This window comes from Amphiprion ocellaris, chromosome 14 (genome assembly GCF_022539595.1).
Source record: "Amphiprion ocellaris isolate individual 3 ecotype Okinawa chromosome 14, ASM2253959v1, whole genome shotgun sequence".
Taxonomy (NCBI): Eukaryota; Metazoa; Chordata; class Actinopteri; family Pomacentridae; genus Amphiprion; species Amphiprion ocellaris.
In genome coordinates this window covers 24393533-24419354 of record NC_072779.1, presented here as the reverse complement: position 1 = coordinate 24419354, position 25822 = coordinate 24393533, and the positions used below count along the sequence as shown (strand labels likewise).

The window sequence follows — 25822 nt, the reverse complement described above, 5'->3', positions numbered from 1 at the left end:
TCATCAACGTAGCCACCTTTGGCAGATATAACAGTATAAGTGTTACTAAGTGTTTTTATTTTAATGTAAATATGCAGGGCTGTGTTATTATATCTGATTCCATTTCACAGTAAAGATAATCGGAGTCGATCAACAGAGGTGGTGATGTCATCAAGTACACTGGTGTTCCAATTGTACATTAACCGAGTCTGTACTTGCAAGTCCATACTGGCAAGTACACAAGTCCGTACTCATCGTACTTGGTATTGAGAAATAGCCCTGGATTAATCTCCTCGGTGCACAAACCAACAGGGTGACGTCACGGTAACTCCACTATCCTCCCCCCTGCAGCAGCTCTGGAGCCAGTTGGAGTTTAGTTTTCTCTCTGCAAGGAGCAACAGCAAGAGGTGAGCTGACAGCTTTCTGACTTTACTCTGAGAAAAGGTTGGGTTTTTTTCTCTGCACTCTTTCTGCACTTTCCTCTGTGTACTGCTGTAATGTTGGTCTTACTTTGTTTGGATTATGAACTTAAATGTCAGCACAGTTTAGGAGCAATGTTCTGTCAAACACGAGAACAGAGATCCTTGTTTTCTAATCCAAATCTAGTGTAATGTTGATCAGAAACACCTGAATATTTTAGCAGCACTGTGTCATCATCCTTTAAAAAAACTACATTCCTCCAACAGTGCAGCACAGTGTCATTATATGAACTAATTTTGCCAAATGTTGTGTAGAATGTACATTTTTAATTAGAAAACAACATAGGTTGGAATATCATTTCAACATCATATTTAAAGTATGGCTGCTTGACGCTAATTATGAAATTCCTTGTTTTTCATTTTAAATGACAGAAACATGCTGTCTAATATTTTGAAAATATGTGCACAGTGGCAATAACAGTTACAACAGAAGTCTTTCACATGCTCCCAGTTCAAGATGCATATCATGCCTATGCCTGTTTTAGTGCATTATTTTTCAGACATGTCTATCATAACTTTGGAATCTTTGTCACACATGCAAATACATTTTCATATAAATACTGTCCAGATGTTTGTGGTTGTGCAGCAGAAGAATGAGAGACAGAGATAGTCAGTGGAAAAGTTAGAATGAAGGGAGTGTTTTTAGGGGAATAGTAACATGGTGGGCACATTACACATTGAAGCAAATGAGCATTCATGTTTCATCAAGCTGTTGTAGTGGCTTGAATATCAAATATCAACCAGAATGTGTCCAGACATGTTTTTTATTGTGAGAGTAAGGTGTCGGGATTCATAGGGTGTAGAGGTTGGATTTATGGCTCTTTGAAGGGAGTCGTTCAAAAGACTGGCTTGTTGTTACATTCATTTATTTTAGAAGTCAACCAGGGGTAACTGGTTTTTATCAAGGAAACAATCTTTGATAGCAGTTATAAGATACGATATGGATCAAAATAATTCAAACGTACACATCCCACCGATATTTATTCTATTGAGTTTTATTTATATTTTTACATACATATATACATTTTATTCTTATTTGTAATTTTTTATATTTTTTCCTGTATTGTTAAAATGTTCTTGTGTGGTTTACATTGTTTTTTGTTGTTGTTTATATATATATCTATATATACATATCTATGATATATGGCGACGTAAGTGGTTTATTGACCTGAACTTGAAAGAGATGTTTTTCTGACAAATATTGCATTGTGCTCTATCTTGCGTGTCGTCCCCACAAAAGTGCATCCAAATGCTGCTACGTTCTTTTGACTCCGGCTCATTTTATGTTTTTTTTTTCTCCCATCGCCAATATCTCCTAGTAAAGGAGGTAAAGCAGGTAAATGTGTCTTCGCTCCAGTCCCTAGTCAGATAGACTTGGGTGGCGCTCACACTCCCCCTCCTCTAATTTATCTGCATATATAGCTGCGTTTACATGAATGGAGCTGCTGTGGACAACTGAAACTCAGAAATGTCATTACTCATTCACGTGAAGACAGTGTGGACAACTCAGTAGCATGGGACACACAGGTGACACGTGAAGAAAATGTGGACAATTTGCATATAAGAATGGCTCGAAACTGTGAACCGGTTCTCATCGTTCACTCAAAAGAGATGTTCAAACAACTGAGTCTTTTGCGAATGTCACATCTCTAATAGGGTGGATTTAAAAAAAAAACTTGAAATCTAATCTTCTACATGCGCTTCTTATCACCTTGCAGGAGTAAAACATAACAGTTCATTTGTGGTGAACTCAAATCTTGAACTCTGAAAAACAACAGTGCCAAAACATGAACATGAAAAAAAGAACTAAACAAATCATCCATCCATTATCTATACACCGCTTAATCCTCATTAGGATCATGGTGGCTGGATCTATCCCAGCTGATTTAGGATGAGGGCAGGGGACACTCTGGACAGGTCACCAGTCTATCACAGGGCTACATATAGAGACAAACAATCACACTCACGTTCACATCTATGGACAATTTAGAATCACCAATTAACCTCAGCATGTTTTTGGACTGTGGGAGGGAGCCGGAGAAGCCAGAGAAAACCCATGCATGCACAGGGAGAACATGGAAACTCCATGCAGAAAGATCTGAGGAAACTGGGGATCTTCTAGCTGTGAGGTGAAAGTGCCCTAAACAAATCAATCCATTCATATTCTTTCACTCTACTACCATCTGTTGCACAGTCTGAATGCTGAAGCAGAAACTAAACTTTCTTCTGTAAATGTCAGATATTAGAGTTCTTCTTTCCTTTTTGTTTTTCTTCATGTTTAAACGGACTTATAACGCATCAAACCTGACCTGCAGTAACCCACTCCAACTCAAGACAAGCAAAACTAAAACAAGTAAAGCTCCAGAATGAACATGGAGTCCTTTTAACTGCTTTCTCTGTCATCGTTTCACACCATAGATAACCTACAAATGACTCTAACTTGACGTAGAAGACAAGGCCGCTGGGAGTTTCAAGAAGAACGACATGGGATGGTACTTATGTCCAACCACTAGACGCTAACTCAACGCAGTGAGAAGCATCAGCAGGGGGTACAGTGAAGGACGGCAGTCATCATGATCGACCTGAGCTTCCTGTCAGAGGAGGAGCAGGAGACCGTTCTGTCTGTGCTGAAAAGAGATGCTGAGCTGAAGAAGACTGAGGAGCAGCGTGTCCAGTAAGTTTCTACTGCTGGTTGTTTTAAGTTTGATCTGTCACAGTTAAAATTGTCAGGAAGGTTCCAAAAGTCTGTCCTGAATCTTATCTAGAAAGTAGAGGTGCCAGGGTCAGACAAAAATTAAGAAGGAAAGAATTTTAGCAAAAAATGACACATTCTTATTCTTGTTTTCGTATACTTGAAAGCACAATAGTACATACAACATTTATGACTGATGTCTCCGCACTCAGGAATTTGCAGAAGACTGTGAGTGACAAAAGCCAGCTGAGGTACCTGACTGGAGAATGGTTCTATGAGACCAAGCAACTTCGCCATCCGGATCGCATCCATGGCTCCGACATCATCAGGGCGTCTATGAGGCACACACATAAACCACTAACTCTATGTGAGTGTGCCACATCCTACATTGCTTTTATTTCTTATTTCTATTTTTTACTCAGAGGACTTCGGTTTAGTCGGCAGTCCTTGATTTGACAGTAGTGCAGGACATGTTTACACACATATAGCTAAAAGAATGTGACTGTACGCAGCCCAGTCCATCTCTGACTGTCATCTGAACGACTACATCTTAATACAAGCAATTTCAAAGCCGTTCCATTTTCTCTATGTGCCTTTGCAATACCTAAAAATGGTCTTACACACTATAAGAATGAGACTATATCTGTAATGATAGTGAAATCCTTGAATCTTGAATGAGAAACCTACATCCAAGCAACTTATGCTCAGTTGGAAAGTGTTATTGATGAGCATGTTAATTCTGCACTCACACAGTCTTCAGTTTTTTGCTAAACAGTCCCTCCTGATTGTGGCTGCAGCAGGTGTCATTATACCGACTTGGGATTATAGTTTGTTCTTGTGAGAAAAATGCAGCTTGAGCTATGTCCACTGCATTTATATGCATTCATCAATCCATTCAGAAACCCTGGGTTGATACCAAATGGGCTGCACAGTGGTGTAGTGGTTAGCACTTTCGCCTTGCAGCAAGAAGATCCCTGGTTCGCGTCCCGGCTTTCCCGGGATCTTTCTGCATGGAGTTTGCATGTTCTCCCTGTGCATGCGTGGGTTTTCTCCGGGTACTCCGGCTTCCTCCCACAGTCCAAAAATATGCTGAGGTTAATTGATTATTCTAAATTGCCCGTAGGTGTGAATGTGAGAGTGATTGTTTGTCTTTGTATGTGGCCCTGCAACAGACTGGCGACCTGTCTAGGGTGTCCCCTGCCTTCACCTGAGTCAGCTGGGATAGACTCCAGCCCCCCCGTGACCCTAGTGAGGATTAAGCGGTGTATAGATAATGGATGGATGGATGGATGGATACCAAATGGATAACCAGCTGTGTGTGATGCTTAGCCTGACTGCAGTTGTTAGATTTCAAGAAGCCAGATAGTGTATGACGGGTCAGAGCATAAAAAAATATAGCAAAAAATAAATAAAAGAATGAGGCAACAAAGATACTGAACTCTGAAATGATTATACATGACTCAATGCCACTTCTCCATTAGTTCAGCACACATACACGACCACCTTTGTGTTTTTAACAAAAAATGGTTTTATTGGTGTCCCATAAAATGCAATTATTAGTCCTCTGTGTAATAGTATATTTATGTGCCTCTGAAACTTCCATGTTGCAATTCTTGTAGTCTGGGTTGAGCCCTATACTTACATCTGTATTTTTCTAATGACTCTGTAAGGTAATCATTAGGTGACTATGTTGTAATGAATGTAACTAGTATATGTCACAAGAGATGGCTAACTCAGTAACAGTAGCTATGTGGTTTGTGCTGCAGTGGAACTGTCACAGATGTTGCCTGAGAAGTCCAGTTTTGTCAGCAGTGAAAATAAAGAAGTATTTGTCCCACCGGTACTCTGTGGACTCCTTCAGGAACCTCATGTGCAGCTTAACATGGAGGGGTGAGTATGGCGAACCAAAGCATTAAGCACATGTGTTAGGAGTGTTATATACTACACTACCAGTCAAAATTTGGACACACCTTCTCATTTAATGGTTTTTCTTTATTTTCATGACTATTTACATTTTACATTCTCACTGAAGGCATCAAAACTATGAATGAACACGGAATTATGTAGTAAACAATAAAGTGTGAAATAAGTGAAACACGCATTATATTTTTTGATTCTGCAAAATAGGCAACTTTTGCTTTGATTACTGCTTTGCACACTCTTGGCCTTCTCTCAGTGAGCTTCATGAGGTAGTCACCTGAAATGGTTTTCACTTCACAGATGTGCCTTGTCAAGGTTGATTTGTGGAATTTCTTGCCTTCTTAATGGGGTTGGAACCATCAGTTGTGTTGTGCAGAAGTCAGGTTGGTACACAGTTGACAGCTCTTTTGACAACTGTTAGAATCCATATTATGGCAAGAATCAATCAGCTAAGTAAAGAGAAACGACAGTCCATCATTACATTAAGAACTGAAGGTCAGTCTGGAAAATTGCAAAAACTTTGAATGTATCCCCAAGTGCAGCCGCAAAAACCATCAAGCGCTACGACCAAACTGGCTCACATGAGGACCACCCCAGGAAAGGAAGACCAAGAATCACCTCTGCTGCTGAGGATCAGTTCATCTGAGTCACTAGCCTCAGAAATGGCAAGTTAACAGCACCTCAGATTAGAGCCCAGATAAATGCTACACAGAGTTCTAGTAGCAGACACATCTCTACATCAACTGTTCAGAGGAGACAATAGCTGCTAAGAAAGCACTACTAAGGAAATCAAGACACAGAGGAATGGACATTAGACCAGTGGAAATCTGTGCTTTGGTCTGATGAGTCCAAATTTGAGATATTTGGTTCCACCCGCCGTGTCTTTGTGCGACACAGAAAAGGTGAATGGATAGTTTCTACATGTATGGTTCCCACTGTGAAGCATGGAGGAGGAGGTGTGATGGTGTGGGGATGCTTTGCTGGTGACACTGTTGGGGATTTATTCAAAATTAAAGGCACACTGAACCAGCATGTCTACCATAGCATCCTGCAGTGACATGACATCCCATCTGGTTTGCGTTTAGTTGGACCATCATTTGTTTATCAACAGGACAATGACCCCAACACACCTCCAGGCTGTGTAAGGGCTATAAGAGTGTGCAAAGCAGCAATCAAAGCAAAGGGTGGCTATTTTGAAGAATCAAAAATATAAAACATGTTTTGACTTATTTAACACTTTGTTTACTACATAATTCCATATGTGTTCATTCATAGTTTTGATGACTTCAGTGAGAATCTACAATGTAAATAGTCATGAAAATAAAGAAAAAAAAGCATTAAATGAGAAGGTGTGTCCAAACCTTTGACTGGTAGTGTATATATACACCATATATTTCATGATATATATCGAAATATAAAATATATACCTAGAGCAATGCTTATATTTGGTTACATCCCCTGTCCATTTTCAACACAACTAAGCACCTTTTGGTAGCCATTCACATGCCTCTGATTTTATCTTGACCAGAGCTCCTGGCAGAATTGATACAGTTAAACTAAATCTGTTAGCTTTCTGACACATACTTGTTTCTACATCAGAGTCCATGGGTTCTTGATGACATTTAAGTCAGGACCTTGGGAAGGACCAATCTAAAACCTTAATTCTAGCATAATTTAGTCATTTCTTCACCATTTGTGACTTGTGTTTGGGTTCATTTTATTATTGGAACACCCAACTGCATCCCAGACCTAACCTTCAGACTGATGATTTTAGGTTTTTCTGAGAAATGTGGAGGTAATCCTCCTTTTTCATTATTACATTTACTTTGTGTAAAACACTAGCTCCAGTGGCACCAAAACAGCCCACAGCATCAGACTACCACCATCATGCTTGACAGGAAGTATGGTATTCTTGCGATTAAGGGCCTTAACTTCTCTCCCCCAAACATATTTGTTTGTTACATTGTGGCCAAATAGCTCAATTTTGTTTCATCTGAGTGTATATAACTTTCCTCCAGAGGGTCTCCAGGAGACCCACTTCCACACTGAGCAGGGAGTAGCACAGTGTTCCAACATAAAGAGGAACAAAGGACTGTCACAGATGAAACTAGTAAGGCTCCAATAGAGTGGGAACATCCCTGAACACCATGGAGATACTGAGCTGGCCACAGTAGTAAAGGAGAGCAGTGCCAATCAACCTGATGCCAACATCAGTCATGACCCCTCATCCATCAAGTGGAGGATGAAGATTGCAGACAGACAAAGCAATGTCAACTCGTAGAGTCTCATCCTTCCTTCCATCCATCCATCCATCCATCCATCCATCCATCCATCCATCCATCCATCCATCCATCCATCCATCCATCCATCCATCCATCCATCCATCATCAATACACATCTTAATCCTCTGTAGTGTCACAGGGGAGCTGGCTATCCCAGCTGACTTAGGATGGAAGCAGGGTTCACCCTGGACAGATCGCCAGTCTATCTCAGGGCTACACATAGAGATTGACAACCAAGCACACTCATATTCAGGCCTGGACCCCCTCACTGAAATCATCTTAAACAGTATCTACAAATGTAGAACCAGAAGTGGAACAACCATCAGCCACTTCCTGTACATAGATGACATTAAAATGTATGCCAAGAGTGAGCAAGACATGAGATCACCGCTAGACCTCGACAGGATGCACAATGAGGACATTAAGCTGTCATTCAGACTGGAAATGTGTGGCCGCAGGGTGGCAATGAGGGTCAAAATGATTAGGACCAAGGCGATGGACAGCATCTGAAGTCTCTGTTCAAAAGAGCACCCTCAAACTCCAGGCCTCTGGTAAAGTACATGAAGTTGAGGAAAGCACACACCATACCCACCAGGTGGGCATGAGAGGAAAATAATTATCTATAAATATACCACATATAGACATGTGGTCTTCGTAGAGCAACTTTTGTTTGGCTCTTCAACCATTGTGACCAAGTTCTCATGAGTTAAGTCTATATTTGATGACAGCACTTCCCTTCTGCACTCCTGCACCTTTAACTAAGTGTAATTTTCAAACTTTGGACATATTCTAAAAACAGTACCTCCACATTATATAAACAAATTGATCGGTGTGTTTCTTTTGAGCACCATCACATGCTGCACTAGTGGAGGAGATTATTCAGTGTAATTTCCAGTGCGTGATCTTGTGCACACAGTTACAGGGTAATTAGCCCTGTAATTCTCAGTAATCTCTTTACAAGGTCAAGTCTCACATGTTCATGTTTTTGCTACTTCTAGGGAGTGATCATTCATATTAATATCGTATGAACTCTGCACTGACTTCAGCTATGTGGATTGGTCTATCTTTGGCTAAAGGCCACTATATGTAGTTGTAATTACTTGTCTCAAGGCACATTAGATAGGAGATTTTGTTGCAGCTTCCATAGTTAATTTCCATAAACAGGAGAACAGGCATTGATGGCTACTAAAATGTGTCTGTCATATGGAAGGCTACACTGCCCTCCATACTACATGCAAATACATGAAGACATTCCAAATCAAGCTTAGAAAGGTTTGAAGTTGCACATCTTGTCTAAAGAGATTGTCATGACATCATGTCATTTTTGTTTTTTCTAACAGGGATCATAACCTGAATGATTATAAATCCCTGCAAGATTCTGCAAAACCAGGTTTACAGTCACCTACAAAGGTAGGATCCTACCTGTTGAAACAAAATCTGTTAAATTTTTAAAAAAAAAAAGTGTAAGTCCATGTTGCGGTGTGCTGTTCCTCTTCTGTTGCAGAGAAAAAATCCATTCAACAGTGAGCTTCCTTTTAAAGAAAAGGATAATGAGTTACTGGATGGAACAGTAAATCAAAGCCAGACACCAAATGAGAGTGAGTTGTTATACAAACATTATACTGTGCTACTTAAAATATGTATGTGTAGCATGAGTGTAAACACATTTCTACCTTGTGATCTAACGATGTATCATTTATTTGCTATGTTTTGAATTGAGTGGACTTGTGGACTTGACGGACAAAATGTGTGAACAGTTACATTACAAACCAACGTAAGTTTGGTTCCAGAAGTCTGTTTCCTGCTTCAGCCTTTGATGTGAACAGAATGTTGGCATGAGCGCTAGCTGCATGGCTGGTGAAAGCTTGCACTGGCTTGTTACTTCTAACATTTCTTGTGATTACATTCCATCTTGTTCTGTTGCAATTTCAAAGAAGGCTTTTCTATCACAGCGGTACAGGGAAACTAACATTTTCATGCAGGTCCTGCTGAGTAACATACAGGTTTAAACATGTTCAGTAGCTCACAAACCACGACCATTTGTTAAATGAATAACCACTCTTATGATTTATTGAAAGTTCTGAAGCCGAAGTGTTGCATTACTACCAATGTTTTTTTTTTTTTGTCTTTACAACCAGTGAGCTGGGACCACAGAGTTTCTCAGGGGCTGTCAAAGGGAAGGTGGATCTAAATACCTTAGAGTGCCAGACTAGCCAGAGGATTACACAGAGAAACATTCCAAAGCCCTAATCTCTACTGCGTGACTTGTTTCACAGGAACTATGATGTTTTTATAGCAGAAACTATACAATGAGAATGAAACAACCAACCAAAAAATTACTGTTAAGGAGAGGAAGAATAGGTCAGTTGGTTACTAAGTACTTATCCCCAAAATATATTTAAAAGTACTCATTCTGCAGTAAATGTCGCCTGTGACTGACGCACTGTTTAATCTGACATATCAGTCGGTTGGTAATTCTGATGCATTAAAAGTTACTGTCACACAGCTGATGTGCTGTTGGTTGAATTGGTGTAAATTTGTTTTTGCTTTTTACAGAGACTTTACCATTAACTAGCAGCTACATTTTTATGCTTCTAACTTTAAACAAAATGAAAATGACAGCCCAGTCACCCAGAATGCATCTGTTCCAATGCCAATGCCCAAGAAGGAAGCAGTCAGTACCACTTTAAGGACTGCTGTGTTGATCTAGATCAGTCAGCAGGCAGACAGACTAACACTTCTGATTCTTGGGGTATCCTTAAGCATCTGCATGCTTCCAGCTCCAGATTCTCTGTTCAGTTCCCTGAACACACAGAGTCCAGTTAACCTGGATTTTCCCATTGAGACCTGGATAGACAGGAAGCAGATGGAGTTCAGCTCCATGGTGGGTCAGACTGATGTGAGATGGAAAGATTGGATAGAACTAGGAGAGCACAATTTGCTGGATGTTGGCTCTTCTGTTACCTCTGAGGCACCAAATGTCAGTGACTGACAAAACTGATAGCACCGTTGCTTGCAAACATAGGCGTTCGCTCCGACAGAAAAAGAAAAACTTAGTTGTAAATATGCAGCACACCTCAGAGAGCAAGCTGCTGGCCAACACTAGATCTTTGGTGGTAAGAATCTTATTTCCAAACAGTAGCTAACAGCTAGCAAATCAGCAAGTCAGTGACAATGACATCAAGATTTACACATTTAAAAAACATTTTTAATTGACAGTTCATCCTGCCTATGCATGTTCTTACACAAAAAAATGGATTGCTGCTTGCAAATACTGGTAGAAGAAAGGGGCAAGGAAACTATCTGTTTTTATTGTTTTGTCGGGCTTTACTGCAACCTTCTTTGGTATTTTGGGCTATGTTGTTTGCATGGCAACATTTCAGTGAAGTTAATATCTCATGTCATACTTTGAAATTTTTCACTGGTTGATTATACGACTGTTAAATGAAGTGTGCTATTGCGAATCCTAGAGTAAATGAGTAGATCTAAAGTGAGACCTAAAGACCCCCTCCTCCATATGGTGCTTTTTTTTTAATAAGTTTGAGGACCAATGGGCAAATTACAGTGCTTGAGCAGAGTCATGAGTAAGATAGTGATCTTGAGCTGCAGTGAGGCGTGGGAGAAGAGAGAGGGAGAGACTACGTAGAACTGCACATTCTAGAGGAGGCAATGGTGTCGAGTTACTTCTAAGCAATTTTAGGATGTTTCAGAATTATTTCATCCTTGAAAGACTTTCTAAATAATAAACTTTGATACACAGAGATGAGGGGTTTAATCAATGCTCAACCAGAGAGGAGATTTAATATTCTACAAATTGTATTTCATCCACAATTGGTGCTCATGTGCTGTTCAGCTATTGTAATGCAGCTTCTGGCACACTGACGAAGTGTGCAGCGTGGGCAGAAGGGAATTGGACGTGTAGAATTTATTTGCTTTTGTTTTTATAGCATGTTTAATATTATTCTGATAAATTAAATACTGACTTGTAGTACATAGTTACAACACTGAGTACCCTATTTGTTTTCATAGTAGTAGAACAAGAAAAATTCTACACAGGTGACTAATTATACTGTGTAATGTTTGGGTGGACAAATATACACAAGTGATCTAATAACTGACTGCTGTTTTTGCAGATGTCTCTGAGCGTTATCATTTGGAAATACTAAGCCCTGCAGTGTCTAGCTTTGTTTCTGCTGAGCGGGAGTCAGGTAAGCCTGTACACCTGGAGACAGTGTCTGAAGAGGACTGTCCATCTCAGGATGATTCCACAGACTGGTCAGCCAGACACAGCATTTGTTCTGTTGATGCCACCTCAGATACCAAGCCCTCACATAATGGCAGTTCTATGAGTTCCTCTCTTGCTGTCTCACCAAAACCTAAACAGAGACTGATTAGAATTTTCAGAAGACAGCAGGATAAACAAAAAGAAGAGCTGAATATATCGAAACAGAAAGACCCAAGTGTCACACAGAATCTCTCCAAAATGGCTGCAGATGTGCCTATGGACAAACCTGCAAGTGTCAAACAAGAAGCTAAACCCCCTGAAAAAGTGGACGTCAGAACACTGCAACTTACAGCACTGCAGAACACTCCATTTAAAGAAACAGTGACCTCAGCAGATTCGAGCACTCAGCCGGAAGCGACAAAAGGCAGAAATACTCCATTTTCAGCGAGACTATTCAATCAGGAAGCATTCTTCAAGAGAGAAAACACTGGCCCAAAAATCATGTTTGCCAGAGATGGGGCAAGACAGGACAACATTGCCAAGACAGAAGTAGTAGCTTCACAGTGCCCTCAGATTATCTCTCAGAAGAAGAACATAAACAACGTCTCACCTCAAACGGAAATGACAATGGACCAGTCCGAAGACAAGAGTTTGTCCCCACAGACTGTCGGCAGTGTCTTAGTAGATTTATCGAGAGATGATGGCACATATAGAGCTAATCCAGTCTTCATCGATGAAGAAACATGTGCCTCTTTGACAGGCTCAGTAACAGAGTCCCAGGTTTCTGAACCAGAAGAAAATATCATCTCCCCTGTACTGCCCACTGTAGCTGTTAACACCCAAAAGCTAGAGCAAGATATTACAGTTCCCCTTCCAAGGCAGTCCAGTTCAACTCATCAGGAAGGCCAGCTAGCCAAGATCAGTGAGCCTGAGCATTTCGGGAAGAAGGACTATACTAGACCCAAGATAATCCCAGGAGTCAAGGAAGCTTCAAGCAGTTCAATAATTATACACAAACCAGTTTCCCCCCAGTTTGACCTCAGATCAACTTTAGACAATGAAGAAATGTCTGGGACAGAGACAGAAACACCCTCATACAAAACCAAGTCTAATGTCTTGAAATCATTAAAAGTGACAGACAAGGGGTTTGTCAGTCAGAGTCTAGACAGATCACAGCTTAGAAGCACTGGCGGTACGGTAGATGTACCGTCACCATGTCACAAATATCAAGTCAAGGTTGATACAGAGGCTCAAGAAAGACCCCTTAGTCCAAGTAAATCCCAGACTCCAGGATCAAAAGACAAGGATGAAACACTCAGGAGGAGTCCATTGAAGACATGCCACCCAAAGGTCCTACCTCGAGAATCCTCCAGTGCTAAGCGATCCTGGCAGGAAGACTCTCCCCTGAAAACGTTTTCAATAGACATCAGCCCCCAAACAAAAGCCACTGAGGACCAACAAGGGAAGCCAACACCAGTGCCAAGACAGAGGAGGAGTCCCTCACATGCAGCAAAGCAGACATTGTCCCAAGACACTGACCTTAGCATAGACATCACCTATCCCCCTTTACCTTCACATCAAAGTAGTTCAGATTCCTCCACTTCACCACACTCCAAAAAAGCTTCAGAGAAGAATTTGAGTACCTTTACACGTCTTGCCAGATCTTTCATTCCTCAAGACCATCAGCACTATCTTGGCCCAAATGAGAAGGCACACATTCCTCGTTTTAATCAGACCAATGCAGAAAGTGAAGCTGTATACAGACCACAAAGTGCCAACAGAGATTTAGCGGGAAACCAGAGTGGAAATCCCACTGAGGGAAGTCCACCTGGAATGAGTTCTTGGGCTGTGCAAAACAAAGATGGAAATTCCTTCCAAGATGCTGCAACCGGGGCCTGGTCTCTGTCTCGAGCAAGTTCAGGCAGTAAGCTTTTGAATTCTCTCTTCACTGATATGGCTTTTAGATAATGAATGAGAAATGCAAATCACAGTGGTGTTTTTTTTTTTTTATACAGAAATCACAGTAAGTTAGGACATTAACATTACATGAGTCTGATTTGACTGAGAGTTCATTTGCATGTTGCCTCATCTGCTGTGCTTATTAACCTTAATGGTGTTTTTTCTTTTTGAGTGTATTTAATGGTATTGAGTTTAGCTACCTTTCAGCCAAAGTCTAAGCTTTAAATGTAGGTTTAAAATGTCTTCTTTGTGATAAAAGATGCTTAATCAGTAAAAATGCTGATTTTAAGGAGCTGCAATTAATTACTACTATAAAGATTCAAATGGGTATTTCCAGTGACAACATTTCTATTAATTCTTCTCCATAAAATCTCAACACAATCTGGCCATGTTCCCAGTGTTTACTGTGATCAGAGGATGTTTTATTTCCTCAAAAATATTAGAACAAAATTATCTTTATTTTTATTTGATGAATAAATGAGAAAGTCTGTGTTGAGTCTGTTGTCAAGTCTGTTTTCCAGAATTAACTTTGTGTCATTTTTGGCAGGTCATAGTGAGAGTTCTAGTCCCATCATGTCAGCTCTTAAACAATTATCTCCAAGAAATGTGACGTCATCCAGAAGTCTGGAAAAGCTTGCCTCAGAAACAAGTACTGGAAGTCCTACTGTGTTCATTTATAATTTATCATTTATTCTTGTGAAGTTTAATTTTATATAGTAACTGTATGTAGCAGAATATTGTCTCTTGATTGAATTTCTTTCCAGGAGAAGGGAGAACCCACAGTAACTCAAGAGAACAAATGAATCTAAGTGTGGATGATGGTAAACATGTGACTCTATCTTAATACACACAATCACCAGAATCTGTCCTTCACACTGACACAGGATAAACAGGAAGGATGAGTAGTGATGTAAACATGCAATAGTTAATGTACTTTATCGTAAGAAATTAAAAGTCATATCTTTCTTCCAGTTTCTTCACTTTCACCATCAGACTCTACTCTCTCCCATCCAGTGATAAAAACCAGTGCGTCAGTGCCTGCCCTTCAGCAGAATGAGGTAAAACACTTCAATTTCTGTCTTTGAACTCAACACAAGTATAATATCAAGTGTTAGATATGTGCTCTGTAGTTACGCTTACACAACAGAGACAAGTGTGCGGTAGAGGCACATACAACATACAGATGTTTCTGCATTTGTGTTTTTGACTGTCAGTAACTGATTTCTGCTTTTTGACGATATTACCAGACAGACAGTGACGGTGCTTTTGACACCAACTTGGGATTTACAAGAAAAGCCAGCAGCTCCATGTCTAACATGAGTATCTCCTCGGGATTGGCCTCCATGTCGTCTGTATGTACACATACAAAATAATACACAAAAGAGTGCTTACCATAAAATATACACTTTAAATAGTCTGAATTTTAAACTTGTTTATTGTTAAAATGAGACTAATATAACATGATAAGATTACCTCGCTTTTCAATAATTTTAATATGCAATGATCACAAATAGAAAGTTTTGTTTTCAAAGAAAGCTTAGTAGTTTCCTAAACCAGCTGGCTGCTGGAGGCAACATCTGACTAAAGCACTGTAGTTGTGGACAACTTCCATAAAATTGGCTCATGCAGTAGAATGAGTTTTCATCTACAGTTGACTGCAGTCACTTTTTGCTTAAATGGACAGTAAGCTAAAACCAGAAAGGACTGTATTTTCTCTCTCCTGTCTTGTTATAAATGAGCAGGTCAGTGGCAGCATCAGCAGCATTTACCCTTCTGACTTTGGTGACATTGAAGTCCAGGGAAGCATCCAGTTTGCTGTGAACTACATTCAGAACCTTGGAGAGTTCCACATCTTTGTGGTGCTCTGCAGAGATCTGGCAGTGGCCGACAACAAAAAGAACTGCTCTGACCCGTAAGTGTTCACTATGAACGACATCATCCAAATGACAAAGAACAAATGTCATATCATCAGGTGATGTTTCTGATAGAAAGTTTGGATAAACAGAACCTGTAGGTCAAAAATTATGGTGAAACATGTCACGTTTGTAACATACTTGTCTTTTGCTGTCATTTAAATGTTTTATAATAATCTTTTCTGTGTTTTGCAGTTTAAAACTGAAATGCAACTCTGATGTGATTTTATAGGTATGTGAAATGTTATCTTCTTCCTGATAAAACAAAGTTGGGAAAGAGAAAAACCACTGTTAAAAAGAAGATGTTAAATCCAACCTACAATGAAATCCTCAGGGTGAGAATTCTATGTTTAGTCTTGTACACATTTATCTTCGCATCTCTTTGTTGTATGTTTTTACATTTGCATCCTGGTTACCACTGATGGAATGTGAATACAATTTTCTCGTGCTCTGTCCTTCAGTACTAACTTGAGTCGCCCTGTCTTCCAAACATTATAGTGGACTAAACAAAATTTAGGGCTTGAGCATACACTGTGCATAGGACACTATTGGAACACAAGGAATTATTTTTTGCCCAAAAGAGTCACATTTTTGAGGCCTAAACATGCTCAAAAACTCATGAAAATTGGCAAACACATCAGAACTGGTGAAAAATTCACTGATTATAGCCTTAATTTCAATTACTTTTTGAGTTTTTTTTTCTCTGTTTGTGATATAGGCTATCACAAAAATATTTTTAATAAATATATCTTCGCCATTTATTGTATTGCTTTTTCACTTTCACACCGTTTCAGCCAATCAGTCAAATAGTAGACGGAGTGAGATTCATGCTGGTAATCAAGATAATGGAGGACAGGATTCTAATTTGTTGTGAAAGGATGATATTTTACCCCAAACCATGACAGTTTCATAAACTGTACAAAACTTTGTAGTCATTGTTGAAAGGATCAATTTAACCTAGTGTGACTCACTGGATGAAGACTCTTAATATAAACCTCCCGTTTCTGCTGTGCAACTCATGCGGCTTTTGCCTCTTTCCACTATCTGTGCTTTACTGTTTTCAAAATACCCTTCTTTACTGAACAAAACAACAACCTCCCAACCTACATGTTTTAAAGTTTTCAAGAGGATTGTGCTTTTGGTGAATTAAACATTTTAAAGACAGTGCTTGCCTCTCTGTGTGCAAATGTTCCTCCATAACAGTTACTCCCAACAGTATTTTGCAGGAGCATTGTTTAGTTAATTAATTAATCAATTAATCTGATTTAGTTCAGATATGTCACAGTATCAGAAAGGCAAAAGAGAACATAAAATAAAAGACTTAACTTTAGTTGTCTAGTATGAGTGTAATTTTTGGGAGACAGGCTGAGACTCTCCTTCATTTCAGATTGAAATATTATATTTTTACTGAGTATTTTGATCTTTTAAGTCATTTTAAAAAAAAGCCAAATGTTTAATTATTTGAGCTTTTAAAATCATATGATTTTTTAAGTTTATTTATTAATTATCATGATATTAATTTGTTTTTAATGATTTGAGAGGTTGTTTGAAACAAGCATTGTGAAGTAATCACTTTTGGGTAATGATGATAGGAAATTGTCACTATTTTTTGAACTTAAGAAGTGCACTGAGTACTTATACTACCGTTCAGAAGTTTGGGGTCACTAAGAAATGTCCTTATTTTTGAAAGAAAAGCATTTTTTTCAATGAAGATAACATTAAATGAATCACAAATACAGTCTAGACATTGTTAATGTGGTAAATGACTATTGTAGCTGGAAACAGCTGATTTTTAATGGAATATCTCCATAGGGGTACAGAGGAACATTTCCAGCAACCATCACTCCTGTGTTCTAATGCTACATTGTGTTAGCTAATGGTGTTCAAAGGATAATTGATGATTAGAAAACCCTTGTGCAGTTATGTTAGCACATGAATAAAAGTGTGAGTTTTCATGGAAAACATGAAATTGTCTGGATGACCCCAAACTTTTGAACGGTCGTGTGTAATCTACTTACAAATCTTCATAAGATTTAAATTACAAGATGTTACATGGTGCATAGTGCTTTCATTTACCCAAATGCTCTGAATATTTTCACTAATAGTGACGGTGGCCTTCTTTTCTTTTAATAGTTTAAAATCCTAATGGAGGTGTTGAAAACTCAGAATCTGAACATCTCAGTCTGGCACAACAACACTTTTGGGCGAAACAGCTTCCTGGGTGAGGTGGACCTGGATTTGTCAGAGTGGGACTTCAGAAACACACAGATAAATGATTATACATTAAAAGCCAGGGTAAACACTTTATCACTTTAAGTGTTTTATATGTAATGTAGCAGTGCCTGGATTTTTACTCACCTCAGCCTAATCCTTCAGATCTCTGCACAGACTTCAGCACCTTCTCCCTCACGTCCAAACGACAATAGAGGTCAGATGAGAGTCGCACTGAGGTTCCTGCCGCAGACAACCCACAGTGAGCTGATGACTCCTCCTATGTTTTTATTAGGTTGTTTCCTTTAGTTTTATCGTTAGAATCCTTTATCATGGTCTGATGGCATTTACAGGAAAGACCACATCTAGGATGAAGACTGGTGAGGTGCAGATTTGGGTGAAAGACTGCAAGAATCTTCCTCCAGTCAGAGGAGTCATTATTGACCCATTTGTGAAGTGGTAGGACACCTGCAAACTTTCAAACAACTGCCTCTGGAGATCCAGAGTATTTTCTATTAAATAAATCTAACTTTACAAAATCAGCAAGAAAAGCACTCAGAGAGCGCAGACCTCCAATAAGGCTGTTCATTCCTCGTATCATTTCCGACGGATAAGTACTGATAAGTCCGCAGCGGTCGATTTGTGGTAGGATCGCAATCGTCAGCAGGCAGCTGATGTAGGTGTTGACTTGTTGTCATAGTTACAGTGACAGCATGTGGCTATCTCACAATGATACAGAAATCTTTAACAGCTCTATGGATCCAGACTATAAGACGCATCACTGCCAAAATCTAATCACTTGGTCCTTGTGTCATTAATTACTGCATACGTTACCTCCATGTTCCTTGGCGGAGGTAACCGTCATGAAAAAATACTGACAAAATACACATTTACCACAAGAAATAACTCAATAATTTTGTAAAAATATAACTGCCTTTTATTTTCCAGAGCAGTAGAATTTATTTCTTATCATTTCTGTTTTAATCGAGCAGGTTTATTTAAAATATTCCTGTCAATCAAAATGAACACCATAGAGCCAGTTACATGATATTTTGTCATTCAGCTCTAAATTCTATTTAATTCAGTTGTATTTGAAATATTGAAGTTCTCATTGTAAAATAAAAACATGCTTTAGAAAAGTGATGTTTGAAAATAAAAAAAAATATTTTAAAGAAGATGCAATTTAGATTAGTAAATTAATCAATTCACTGATTAGTCAACACAAAAATTATTTAGCAGCTGTTTTGATAATGAATTAATCATACATGTCAAAAAATAAAAAATACCAATATTTATGGTTTGCGCTTCCTAAATGCAAACACGTTGTTTGTCCTTGTCTTCAAATAAATAGAAGATATATGGAGTGATATTTGGAGATATATTCTAGAGTGATGGCAGAAGAAGGCATGATGGTTGATGGATTTATAGATCAAATTATCAACTGATTGTTTAAAAAATAGGTTAAGGATTAATAGAATATGAAAATAATCATTAGTTGCAGACCTACCTTGGTGACCCATTCTGTATACTACTTTTTTTTTTTTTTTTTTTTATACTTTAAATTTAAGATACTTTCTTTCTGGTGCAGCACTGTGCTTCCTGACACTAGCCGGAAGAGCCGACAGAAAACCCGTGTGGTAAAGAGGACAGCCAACCCCATGTTTAACCACACCATGGTGTACGATGGCTTTCGACCAGAGGACCTCAGAGAGGCCTGTGTGGAAATCACGGTGTGGGATTACGACCGACTGCATAACCACTACATTGGCGGTCTGAGACTTGGGCTCGGGACAGGTGATTCTCCTCCACTTACAGTTTGAGTGTTTTTTTTATAAGTTTGAATGGTTATCCATCTTGGAAAATGTGATCTGAATTTGCATTGACTCAGTTTAGTTCAAAACACAGTAGAAAAGACTTAATGCTGGCTTAGTAGTGATTTTCCTCCAAATCTTGAACAATTTTGCCTAGTTAATTCCTATTTATTTCAATACCACAACCAATAAATCAAGGAGAAGGTTAGAACCGCTGCTGCGATGGATCTGTAAAAGAAACAGAAATGGACTGACTACTACTTCAAGTCAGTAACCACAATGTTTTGTTTTGGAATGTTATCATTATACCACTGTACAGGGCCCATGTGATGACTCCATTCCATTAAGCAGACTGACAAACAGCTGTGTTGTCTGTGATTAGAAATGCATCCATCCTTGTACTGACTTCTACAGTTGTCAGAGATAACCAAAGTAAACACAAAATGCAGTTTTTAAATGATGATTTAATGTTTTAAGGGAAAAAAGATATTCAAACCTACCTGGAACTGTATGGAAAAAGTAATTCCCCCTTTGTTAAATCATGAATTAACTGTAGCTAATCATATTTTTTGGAAAGCAAATTCGGTTTCATTGATCACACCCAAGCCTGATTACCTCCAAACCTGTTCAATCAAGAAATCACTCAAATAGAACCTGCCTGACAAAATCAAGTCAGCCAAAATATCTAAAAACGCGGCAACAAAATGCTGTGATCCAAAGAAATTCGGGAACAGTTGAGAAATAAAGTAGCTGACATCTATCAGTCTGGAAAGGGTTACAAAGTAATTTCTAAAGTTTTCGGACTCCAATGAACCACAGTGAGAGCCATTATCCACAAATAGAAAAAGCATGGAACAGTGGTGAACCTTCTCAGGAGCAGCCGGTCTACCAAAATTACCCCAAGAAGCACAATGCCGACTCATCCAGGAGGTCACAAAGGAACCCAGGACAACATCTAAAGAACTGCAGGCCTCCCTTGCCTCCGTTAAGGTCATTGTTTGTGACTCGACAATAAGGAAGAGGCAAAAATGACATCCATGGCAGAGTTCCATGGCAAAAACCACTGCTGACCAAAAAGAACATAAAAGCTCATCTTACTTTTGCAAACAAACATCTAAATGATCCCCAAGACTTTTGGGAGAATGTTCTATGGACTGATGAGACCAAAGTTGAACTTTTTGGGAGGTGTGCGTCTCGTTACATCTGGCATAAAAGTAACACAGCATTTCAGAAAAAGAACATCATACCTACAGTTAAACACACACACACACACACACATCCCATAAGTGATGTAAATGAGGTATATGGTTCTTCTTCACACACATGCATCAGATGCATACAAATACAGCGTATTAATCAAATAATTCCTCTGCTTTCTATGCAGGGAAGAGTTACGGAGTGGAAGTGGCTTGGATGGATTCAACGCCAGATGAAGCAAATTTATGGCAAAGGATGTTACAGTCTGACGGTGAATGGGTGGAGGATGATTTACCTCTGAGAATGTTGGTGATGGCAAAGACCATGTCAAAGTGAGGTTGTATAAAATATGTTGATAAATGTGGGGAAACTATGGGAGCATAGTGGATGGACTGATATACTATACGCTATGAGTGGAAGCAGCAGCCACAATCAACAGCACATGTGGATTTGTATACCTGATGAATACCACATGATAAATTAATATAATACTCAAGCTACTGTAGTTTGTATAGCCGGAATCATGCACTTAATTTGTCACCCACAAAATGATAAGTACTTAATAAGATCATGCAAATTTTATAGCATACAATTTTGATCTGAAAAGGTATTTGATGTGAGGACTAATGATTTGTATATTGTATAACATGATTACTGCAAATCCTCAATAAACTGAATGCTGATGTAACCTGTAACTTGGGGGTAAACATTATTCCTTGTAAACTGCATTTATGTTGGTGCATTAACTTACCTGGTTCAGTGGTGAGCACAGAGCCGGACTCTCTGGTTTCAGTGGAGAAGATTCCCTCCATCCTGGACTACATCCAGCATCATCTGCATGGGGCTGTGGTCAGACAGAGGAGTGTGTTCAGTTTCAGGCTGCTGTCTCTGACCTGCTCCACAAACAGGCTCAAGAACTCTTCTGTTGCCCTGAACATCAGACTGTACAACTCATCACTGAGTGGTCAGTGATGGTCGTAGTCATGATGACATTAGGACTGATCCAATGTGACTGTAGAATGTCTATGCACCTTATGTAGTTTACTACAGCTGTTTCCATAAATACTAAATGTTGACTTTTAATACATTTAGTACTTCTGTGTATTTTAAAATTAGAAGTGTTTTGTTTATAGTGGTGTAGAGCAGGTTTTTTAGAGTATATACTAACTTTTAATGTTAATTTGGTTTCTAACTCGCCTTTTTTGTATTTTAGCTTTTTTGTTGTATGTAAACTGCTGAATATTTGAATTTACGTTGGGATTTAAAGAAGTGTCTATCTATCTATCTATCTATCTATCTATCCATCACAGCTGGATTACAGATGAAAGGATGTAACAAAATAAAATCTCTCAGTAGTAAGGTGGTAACGGCTTGAATGTTCTTTGGCATTGATTCTCCAACTCAGATAGAGCAACAGAACACCATACTTCCATAGTATATTCCCTCATTTGGTGTTCTGATGACAATGGTGGTTTCCCATAGAGGAGACTGAAATTGGACTGAAATCTGAGTCTTGTATTACAAATCAGGATTTGATGTTATCGAGGTAATTTCATCTTTAACTCTGGGTTTTCAGGACTACAACAGCGGTTTTATTTTAGTGTGGGTACATCAGCATGGGAACTTATGCGGAACACATAATATGCTCCAGGACAGGTAATGTTTGAGATTAGAGATTAGCACAAATAAGAGCATGGCCGATTGTGTTACGGGGGGGCTGGAGAACCCAAGCCCAGACACAGAAACTGGCAGACAAGTAAATAAAGGAAAGAGTTTTATTAAACAAGATAACTAAACCAATACATAAATATAGAACGGAACTGGGGGGACAGAACTAAACCAAAACTACTACAACTCTACAAGCAATTATGATTACAAAAACAGAAGTCTACAAAAGTGAACTATTAACCAAACTAAGCTACGGAGGGGTACTCACAAGATGGGGGAACTGAACAGAAGGGGTAGGGAAGCAGGCTCAGGAAATCTGGGGTGAACAGAGACGAGACTGGAGCTACTGGCTGGAGACAAAAACAGGGCTAGTGAGAATCCAAAAGAACTGCTGAGTCCAAGTGAGGGAAATCCAGTGGAGGGGAATACAGAGTCCAAAAACTGAGTGCAAAAACAGAGTGCAAAAAGCAAAGTCCATGAAGGCATGTGGGTCGATGATCCGGCAGGGAGTGAATGAATGAGCAGGGTTTAAATAGTGGAGGTGAGGTGGAGAACAGGTGAATGGTGTGAACTGATTGCTGCAGCTGAAACTAATTGTAGCAATCAGCAAAACAGAGTGCAGGCAGGTGAAGCAGGTGAAGCAGGAGGGCGGGAGACAGGGAGAGAGAGAGAGAGAGACATGAAGGAGAGGTGACAGACAGAGGGAGCCAGAGAGAGAGAGACAGGTCAACACAGAAACAAATCAGGACTCAAGGGAGAAAGGAGGAAAAAGAGGAAAAAGGGAAAGAAGGGCAGGGGCTAGAGCAGGATCCTAACAGACTGACCAATCAGTTCTCTTCTAAAAGGGCGTCAGCACTGCTCAGATATCCAGTGGAGCTCTGTGTACAGGTAGTCAGATGGGAACATAAACATTTTTAGAGCTGCAAGTGATTTCAAAGCCATTTCATTGTTCTATATGTATGGAGCAATATAATCCCATCAGAAACAGATTAACACATTTAGGCCTTGTACTTGTTGATCTTTTAAGATTTGCATTAAGTCTGTTTATTGATTTGAATGATGTTTTTATATTTGTTTTTCACTTCTCTGAAAACCGTTGAATATCTCCACTCAGCTGAATAAATAGATCCAAAAGTCACTTACACGTCATATGGATAAGACCTGTTGTGAGATTACTGAGTTCATCCTCCACATCACTGTGACAATAGCTTTATTTTTACTACTTGAATATTTATTTGCTAAATAATTTGTTATTTTCATATGTAGCATCTGTCTTCTCCATCCATCCATCCTTCCATCCATTATCTATACACCGATAATAAAGGAGTCTCCATCTGAATCTGTTTTGAAGTGAGGCTTCTCTCCCACAGCAGCTCTACTCATTTCAGATGTACTATCTCTTTTGACCACCAGAATTCGCTGTTTGGACACACATTAGAGCAAGTCTTGATAGAAACATTCCCAAACCCGAATGCAACTGTTTGTCATGTTCTACCATTTAGAACCACAGTGATGCGAGTCAGCAGTCTTGAACTGACTTGAAGAAAAAAACATTTTTCTCTGTTTGTATTCGACATGACTGTCGAGTCATCAAAAATACAAACATGCAATATGAAGATCTAAGATATATTTATACAATTTTTAAAAATGCACACTGGTGATTTTAACCTTAACAACAACAACAACAACAACAACAACAACCATACACGCCTTTTGAAGTCAGAATAATCTAGACTTTTCCTACTTCCCGCAGTACATTTAATGCAGCAATATTTCAACTCTCACCTTTGCACAGGTCTGAAGCGCTCTCATTGGCCATCTGCCTTGATGCGACAAGAAATCCCAATATGTGATTAGCTGTCGCTTTCTGTCAATCATGACGGAGCCAGCCAACCAGCGAGCAGACTGCGTTGCTAAGGGAAGTTAAACAGCTGCGTCAAGCTCGTTGCATTTGGCCCGGAAGCCAGGAGACTTTGGCTCAAAATAAAAGTATGATGCATGTCACTGGGAAAGGATTTAATTTAGGTACTGGTATGCTTAGATAACGCAGCAGCATATTATTTATGCTGCATCCACAGTATCAGCCACGACATTAAAGTATCACTCTGCTTGTTGATTGCGCCCCTAAAACCTTATCTGTGGCAAAGTTATGTATTTAGAGCTTTTCCTCTATATGACTGTTTCGTCTAGAATGTGCACATCTATTAACTCTCCACCGTTGTCCTCACCCATCTCTCCCCACTAAGCTTGAGCACTTCAACTCTGCTATGACTGCTCAAGCTCAGTAACACTACTTCGTGTTGCACAGTGACAAGTTGTAAAACTGGAGTAATTCAGCAATACATGGTTGAGTCGGAAACAGATTCTGTCGAGAGATATAGGAAATCGCCACCCTGCAAGTTGAGAGGATTGGTTACTGAGGTATGTCACATTTAGGCCCTGAAGTTCTGAATCTGTGCTTTGAAATGGGTCAGATTGTGATGCCCAGACAGCTAAGTTAAGAGCATTTTCAAAACAGCAGGTCTTGTGTCCTGCTCCCAGTATGCAGCGGTTAGTACCAACCAAAAGCTGCCTAAGGAGGGACAACAGGAGGTGTCCCTAGGGCTAACTGATGAACATGGGGAGCAAAGGTTACATCATGTGGTCTGGTCCAACAGAAGAGCTACTGTGAAATTAATTGATGAATAGTGTAATGCTGGCTTCAAAACAATGGTGTAAGAAGACACTTTACGTCACAGCTTGGTGCGTATGTAGCTGCTCATCTGCAGCTTTTCTGAGTACCCATGATGACCATGTCCACAGCAGAAAGTGCTTCATCAGAAGTGAACCAAGGAGCAATGGAAGAAGGTGGCTGTAGATCACAATCCAGTCGAGCATCTGCAGGATGTGCTGGAAAAAGAAGTTAGATCCATGGAGGCTCCACCTCACAACTTCCAGGATTTAAAGGATCTGCTGCTAACTTCTTGGTGTCTGATGCCACACAACACTTATGCTTGTGGAGGCTCAAAGCTCTTTGTTTTGACACGAGGGAGACCTACATAGTCTTATGCAGGCGGTTTGAATTTTGTGACGGTGTAGTGTGATCACTCACATGAACGAATCAAGATGTGGAGGCATCATGCTGCACCGCTGTACCTAAAAACATCTTCCATATGTGCCACAGCATTACATAAGTGTATTGTGTTCACTACCTGGAAAATGAATGGAAAATACTCAGAGAGATAATATAGGTTTTACATAACTTATTTTAACATTATGGTCTGGTTCATGCTCAATAACAGTGGTGAGGATGTTTTTTTTCATTCAACCACTTCAATAATTCCACTCACTCATTAAACCTATTACAAATGACTAAAAATGATAAATTATAGACAAAGGTTTCTGTTTGACAACTCGAGAAATGTCTTGTTGATCATGGTATTATTTTGACATCTACATGCGGACTTCCACCCGTGTCTGTGTCCAGCTTGTTGCTGGCACTTCAAA

At 39.4% G+C, this 25822-nt stretch overlaps 1 protein-coding gene across 5 annotated transcripts; it reads left to right on the top strand.

Moving 5' to 3' along the window:
- Positions 1-302: 302 nt before the first annotated feature.
- sytl2a (synaptotagmin-like 2a) lies at positions 303-21363 on the top strand. 5 transcript variants are annotated; one of them, XM_023276483.3, is made up of 18 exons: positions 303-386; positions 2877-3132; positions 3363-3517; positions 4917-5040; positions 8693-8762; positions 8857-8950; positions 11486-13501; positions 14084-14185; positions 14301-14357; positions 14551-14594; positions 14784-14888; positions 15279-15448; positions 15682-15784; positions 17583-17744; positions 17826-17922; positions 18014-18119; positions 19249-19454; positions 20856-21363. In XM_023276483.3, exons 2-18 carry the CDS (start codon positions 3032-3034, stop codon positions 21002-21004), a joined length of 3861 nt encoding a protein of 1286 aa, XP_023132251.3. In that variant the 5' UTR covers positions 303-386; positions 2877-3031; the 3' UTR covers positions 21005-21363. The 5 variants fall into 5 exon arrangements, with proteins under 5 accessions (XP_023132251.3, XP_035806977.2, XP_023132252.2 ...); XM_035951084.2 differs by having other exon boundaries at positions 14509-14594; XM_023276484.3 differs by lacking the exon at positions 11486-13501 and having other exon boundaries at positions 14509-14594.
- The last annotated feature ends 4459 nt before the right edge of the window (positions 21364-25822 follow it).